Raw genomic sequence first — 6,546 nt, forward strand, 5'->3', positions numbered from 1 at the left:
CCGTGCCCGCATCCGCCCTGCGCCCTCGGGGGCCGCTCCAGGGCTTCAGCCCCGTCCCGTGCCGTCCGTCCCGGCGAGGCGGTGGGTGAGCGACGGCGGTGCACGGACGCTGGCTTTCCCCCTCGGCTGGGAGCGGTGGGCCTTTAACCGGCCCCTCGGGTGGAGTCTGCGGAGCTGTGTGTGTGCTCTGCTTTCCGAGCCGCTCTGGGGCTCAAAGCCGGGGAGCGGTGAGCAGGCAGAGCTTTCCGTCCCCGCGGGGTGCGTGGCTTTTAGCAGCCCGGCCGTCGCTGCAGAGCGGGGACAGCCCGCACCGCGACGGATGGCTTTAAAACTTGAAAGACGGAACTTCAGACGGAGCTGCGAGACCGCTCTTAAATAAAGCGTTTCCGAGGCGAACGTAGCCGGCGGGGCGCTGATTTGGAGCCTTTTGGAGCCGGTATTGACGTGCACCAAAGGCTCCAAGTTTGTGTTGGCTGCGGGCACCGAGACACGCTGCGATCTTCTGTGCTCGTACCGCCGGGAGCGCTCGGAGCTCGGGATGGAGGTCAGGAGCGAGCAGAGCACGCTGCCTTGGGCTGGTTCCTCCTGGGAGCATTGGGAATAGGCTTATCGAAGCGACTTCCTAGGATGGGTGTTAAGAGAGAGGAGCCTGGCACTGCCACGGCTGTACAGACCCGCCTTTGTGGTGGCATAGCTGCGTTCGTTAAGATGTTCTTTTATTTTTCTCATTTACACCCTACGTTTAGGCGATTCGGTAAATGGTGAACGTTGCTACCGAGATTAAAACTCCCCTTCTCTACACTGGGTTTTGGTAGAGCTTAGGAGAAGCATTGTATTGAGCGATGGAGACAAAAGTGAAGTTTGTTCTGGTTATTGGTGCGTTGTCAGTGGATGAGGGGAGTTTGTTCCCCTACACTTGCAGAGGCTCATTTGGTTTGACTGCCCTGCAGCCTGCTAATTCCCTGAGCCTCACCTGCAGCAGGTGTGCTCCTCTGCACGTGAGTGAAGAAAGCCGCATGGGTTGCGTGGTGCCTGCTGGTGAATCGAGTTGCCGCAAGAGCAAGCGTTGGTTTGAATTTGTTTTCTGTGCGTTTTATTCCACTGCTTTCCACTTTGAGAAGTGAAGGCTGAACAAGTTGTGTGATGTCCTGCAGCTCCCCACGTGTGGGCAAACAGGCTGTGCAGCAGGTGAGCGGATGCTCGATGCCTGAGCTGTGTCTGTGCATCCCCAGAGGGAGGCAGGAGCAAACCTGGGAGGATGCAAAGCAAGGAGAAATGCAAGCTGCACTGAAACCTTTGGAGGCACAGTGCTGTTAACAGTGGGGTTATGTCCACTGTCTCCAGCGCGGATCTGTATGTGAGTTCTTATTTTCTATAGACCTTCTTGCTCCAGCAAAGGAACAAGCAGAGCTGGAGTTACTTTGTGCAATGAGAGAACATCGCTGCGCAGATGCGTAGTAGAGAGGACAGGAAGAAAGAGACGGGAGTTGCTTAAGCTGATGTTTGCCCTCAGAACAAACGGTTATGAACTGGCTGCGAAGTGCAAGTAGGGTTTCCAAATCCCCAAGGAGCCAGATCTGCAATAGCTTTTGCAATAAGTGCTGGGGGAAGCCTCCCCTTCATTTCTGGTCTAAGTGGATTTTGAACCATTTGGAGAGATGGTTATTTGATGTGGTACCTTGTGAAGGAGGGGATGGCAGCGGTGACTTTGCACCTCGGTGTCTGTCATGACTGAGGCCGGGAGAAAAGCCATCAGTTTGCCCCCAGGCAAAGTTCAGGTTGGAGATAATCCCGTGACGGCTGTTCAGGAGGCTGTGTAGGATGATTATAGCACTTGGTCCGTTTCCCAGTTTGCCGGCATCGTGTCACAGAAGCAGCTTTGTATGGATCCTGGTGCACATTCTTGTTGGCTGGTGACTTTGGGTTAAACTTGAATGTAAATTCTTGGCTTCTCCTGGAGGTTTTCCTCTTGATTCTGGCAAGGGGAGAATGAAGGCACATTCCCTCTGATGTGCTCAGAGACCTCTAATTTGTGCTTTCAGCCTGGCATCCTTTATGAAGTGCTCAGAAAGAGGATGTATCATAGTCAATAGAGTAACTCTGTGTTCTGCGGCAGCTTTCTCAGGAGAAGAAATTAAGTTGCACTACTGTTCTTTTCCAGGGTTCCTCTCAGTTGCTGACAGAGGCAATGGGAGCAGAGTCATTTCAATTCTGTGCTGCTCTCTGCTGTGTGACTTGGGAAAGCCAAATGTGCGCTGTGTCCTGGAAAGCAGGCAGGAACCCTTGGGCTTCTGGAGGGAGCGATGTGATCAGGGTGGCTCTAACGAGGAGCATCCTTCCATTTACCCAGAGGAATGCGTGTGCTGGCCGTGCTGCACACAGTGCTGGGCTTCTTCTGTTGGTGCTGAGAGCATAATCTGTCTGCGCTGGGTGGGACAGCTCTGTAGAAATGCTGGCAGGCTGCTGTGCAGCCTGGAGCTGTGGGAGCTGCTGGGCATGGGGAGATGGCAAGAAAGGATGGATGCTCTTTGCAGCTTTCCAGACTTACTGCATTCCAGCCCCCCTGAAACCCAGCGTGCTAGGGATTGTGTACGCAGCAGGCGCCGTATTCATCCAGAATAGGAAGCATTCCACGTCCTGAACAGCTAACTGTCTCAAAAGCAAGAACAGATTGAGGCAAAATGCACAACCAGAGATGTGCCAAGCAGTAGGCTTGGCAGCATCACTCCATTATCTTCTGTTGTTGGGCTGAGATGTTGGCCTGGGTGCTGACGCACATATGTAATTTTCCCCTTCCTTAACTCCATGCTCATCTCTGGGTGCTTCTTCTTAGATTTGATCCATCCTTCTCCTAGATGAGCTAAACCTAGAGAATTATTGCTGAGTAGTACTTTGCTCTGCAGAGTGCTGTGCGCTGTGACTGCGTGGTTCTTCCAGCTCTTTTTGAGATGTAGGATAAGAGCCTGACTTCAAGGAGGACTCCGTTGGTGTTGCATTGTGATGCCACGTGGTAGGCTACAGCTATGCTGAATTTCTGGCTCTCCCTACCTCCAAGATGCAAATAAATACATTGGTGGAAAAATCCCAAACCCACAGTTCTGCATTTTACATCTTCTGTGACAAACTGGGCTAGTATTTTGATATTGTTCCTGTTGATTAGTAAATTCTGATCTAATGCTTTTGGTCTAGTGTTTGAAATCAGGACTTTGCTTGTTAAAATCTGGTGTGTCTGAGGCATGAACACAGCCGTGCAGGTGGCTCTTTAGACAAGTGATTCAATTTAAGGCTTCTGTAGCTTTCAAAGGTGCCGAGCACATTGCCCATAGGGAGCAAAGGGGCTCAGTGCTTCTGCATATCTGGACTCTGGGGTTCTTTGCATCCATATACAGCATAGGGTTGGTGCTGCCCAAGAGCTGTGTGAACTGAACTGGTTAGGGAATAATCTTTCCAAGACTGTGGGGTGCCCACTTTTGTGCTTGGCTTTTGTTTCTAACCCTCACGGATAGTCTGTGTGAAACAGCAGGCCTTGGATTCTCTCTCAAAATGCCATAGAGCTGCTCCTCACTTTACTGCATTATTCTTCCACTGCTGTCAGTCTTTGCTCCTCAGTTCAGGGGTGTTTTAAGACTGTTGAACCTCACACCTGCTGGTGAGGAGTGAACATCTTTGTATTCATCCGACAGCCACGTGAAGGAATCTCTGCACCCTCCAGGAAGGATCATGTAACAGTGATTTCTCACCTGCCTTTGGAGACTGGGAGCTGTTAGGGGTGATGGTGACAGAAATGTTATGTTAAGCTGGGAAAGAGTTGCTGACTTGCACATCAGTCCAGAAGTGGACAGAGATCTACCAGAGCATCCTTAATCTCAGAAACAATTTGGTTAAAAGTAATTGTTCTTTCAGGTTTTTGTTGACACTTGGCTGTTGTCAGGGTTGTGTCCCTGTGGGTTTTCGGAGGAAAACTGTTTGTGTAATTGCTGCCCTTGACAAAATGAAGTAGTTACCAAGAAAGGTGGTGGAGGTGACATCCTCAGGGTACCTTCACACAAATTCGCACAGCAACAGTGCGTTCAGTCGGTGATGTTCTGTCAACACGAGCTTTCTTTAGCCACTGAGGCAATGTGCCTACGTGTTTATAACTCTGATAAGGCTTTTGTTTTTAGCACAGTGGCTCAGAGTGTCTTTATGGGCGAGATGAGACCGCAGTGTGATCCCAAAAGCTGAAGTCATGAATCGAGCCCTCTTGCTTGGTGTGTTAGATATGCTTAAAAATCAAGGAGGTCTGCAAGGCAGCTGGTTCTGTGTACTTTCTGTGTATAGTTCTAGATTTTTAATACTCCTATGCTTCGCTCTGATAACTTGAGGCCTGAAATGTTAATATTTTTGTTTTTAAATGGAAACAGAACTCCTGATGAAATCGTGTGATTCAGGAAGCTGGAGACTGATGAACAAACCTTTGTTGCTATAGAAATGAGTAAACTTGTAACATGTTATGTCTCCTTTTGGACAGAAAGTCAGAGCTTTCAAGTGAATTCCAGGCTAGCCTTTAGGAGCCCGAATGTCCACTTCTGACAGCGTCCCCTGATTCATAGAACGAGTGCAGCTTTTCCTCCTCAAGGAGAGGAGCTTGTGAGAGCTGGAGCAGAAGCTGAAGGTTGTGGTCTCTCCCTGGATGCTTTGAGATCTGATGACCCCATCTGCTCAGTTGCAGAACCAGATGCTATTAAAACTGCCAAGAGAGGGCCAGCAGGAGGGAAGGTTGGGGCTTTGTCTACAGGAGAATTGGTGCTTCTCTGTGTAGTCATTGTAGGTGCTTGGAAAGCACGCAGCTCTTCCTGTGCTATACTGTGAGATGGTCAGCCCTGTGCAGAGCCTTGATCATGCAAGGTCATTGTCTCTAAACCAGAGTAGTTAAGAGATTGACTAACTTTATTTCTGGTTCCTTTCCAGGCTCATGGTCTGCAGCACCATGCAGGATCCCAGCCCTCGCTCTGCGAGCCAGAGGTGAATCCATGGGAAGGCCAGCTATTGTGGTAGCTGTCAGGATGACCAAAGCACGGCTCCTCCGTCTCTCTGTGGTGCTGGTCTCCATCTTCATGATCCTCCTGATCATCGTCTACTGGGACAACGTGGGAACAGCTCACTTCTACCTGCACACATCCTTTTCCAGGCCTCATTCCCCAGAGTCCATCCCCGGTATCACTGCAGGTGGGGAGTGGGAAGCCTTGCCAGAGGTGGATGAGTTTTTAGCAAAGCTGCTTAGTGCAAGCCTGAAACAGAACAGCTCTACTTCCCGAAAGACAGAGCAGCTGCTCGTCCAGGGCTCCAACAAGCCTGTGGTGAGCAATTTGGAGGAGAACATACGGGGCTATGACTGGTCGACGCACAATGCCAGAAACAGCTTAGACCAAGAGAAGCTGCAGATAGAGAGGCAGAGAACACTGCGGGAGTTTTGTGCCAATTCCAGCTTTGCCTTCCCCACCAAAGAGCGCTCCTTTGATGACATCCCAAACTATGAGCTCAACCACCTAATTGTGGATGACCGCCACGGCATCATCTACTGCTACGTCCCCAAGGTTGCCTGCACCAACTGGAAACGGGTGATGATTGTGCTGAGTGAGAGCCTGCTGGACCAAGGGGTCCCATACCGGAACCCCCTGGACATCCCACGGGAGCACGTCCACAATACCAGCACCCACTTGACTTTCAACAAATTCTGGCGTCGATACGGGAAATTCTCCCGGCATCTCATGAAGATCAAACTGAAGAAGTACACAAAGTTCCTCTTCGTGAGAGACCCTTTTGTCCGCCTCATCTCTGCCTTTCGCAGCAAATTTGAGCTGGAGAACGAGGAGTTCTACCGGCGTTTTGCCATCCCCATGCTAAAGCTGTATTCCAACCATACCAACCTTCCCACCTCTGTTAGCGAGGCCTTCGGGGCGGGCCTCAAAGTCTCCTTTTCTGACTTCATCCAGTACTTACTGGATCCCAGGACAGAGAAGATGGCCCCTTTCAACGAGCACTGGCGGCAGGTGTACCGGCTGTGCCACCCGTGCCAGATAGACTATGATTTCATCGGGAAGCTGGAGACGCTGGATGAGGACGCTGCTTATCTCTTGCAGCTTCTCAAAGTGGACAGGCTGCTCCGCTTCCCCCCCAGCTACCGGAACAGGACTGCCAGCAGCTGGGAGGATGACTGGTTTGCTAAAATCCCCCTGGCTTGGAGGCAGCAGCTCTACAAGCTGTATGAGGCAGACTTTGTGCTCTTTGGCTACCCCAAGCCAGAAAACTTGCTTAAAGACTAAAAGCGATTGGGCTGCGGGTGTGGGAGGGAACATCTGAAATACCAAAAACGTTTAAAGCCGCCTCATTTTTTTCTTTTACCTCCCTTCTCCATAAAGGTTGGTACAATGGAATATATTTTTTCTACCGCTTCCCCTTCCATTTTTGCAGTAATGCCAAGTTCAGGATATTTCCATCCGGCTGTGCATAAGGAAAAAATGCCAGTATTTTTATCATTGTTTTCTGGGTTTCCTTTTTTTTTTT

At 50.5% G+C, this 6,546-nt stretch overlaps 1 protein-coding gene across 1 annotated transcript; it reads left to right on the plus strand.

Moving 5' to 3' along the window:
- Positions 1-2,490: 2,490 nt before the first annotated feature.
- On the plus strand, positions 2,491-6,540 carry CHST12 (carbohydrate sulfotransferase 12). Its single transcript, XM_003210567.4, has one exon. It carries the CDS (start codon positions 5,013-5,015, stop codon positions 6,303-6,305), a length of 1,293 nt encoding a protein of 430 aa, XP_003210615.2. The 5' UTR covers positions 2,491-5,012; the 3' UTR covers positions 6,306-6,540.
- Positions 6,541-6,546: the final 6 nt, after the last annotated feature.

The sequence above is a fragment of the Meleagris gallopavo genome, chromosome 16, assembly GCF_000146605.3.
Source record: "Meleagris gallopavo isolate NT-WF06-2002-E0010 breed Aviagen turkey brand Nicholas breeding stock chromosome 16, Turkey_5.1, whole genome shotgun sequence".
In the NCBI taxonomy this organism is placed as follows: Eukaryota; Metazoa; Chordata; class Aves; order Galliformes; family Phasianidae; genus Meleagris; species Meleagris gallopavo.

Coding starts and splice junctions, on each gene's coding strand:
- CHST12 (XM_003210567.4), top strand. CDS start 5,013: ATGGGAAGGCCAGCTATTGTGGTAGCTGTCAGGATGACCAAAGCACGG.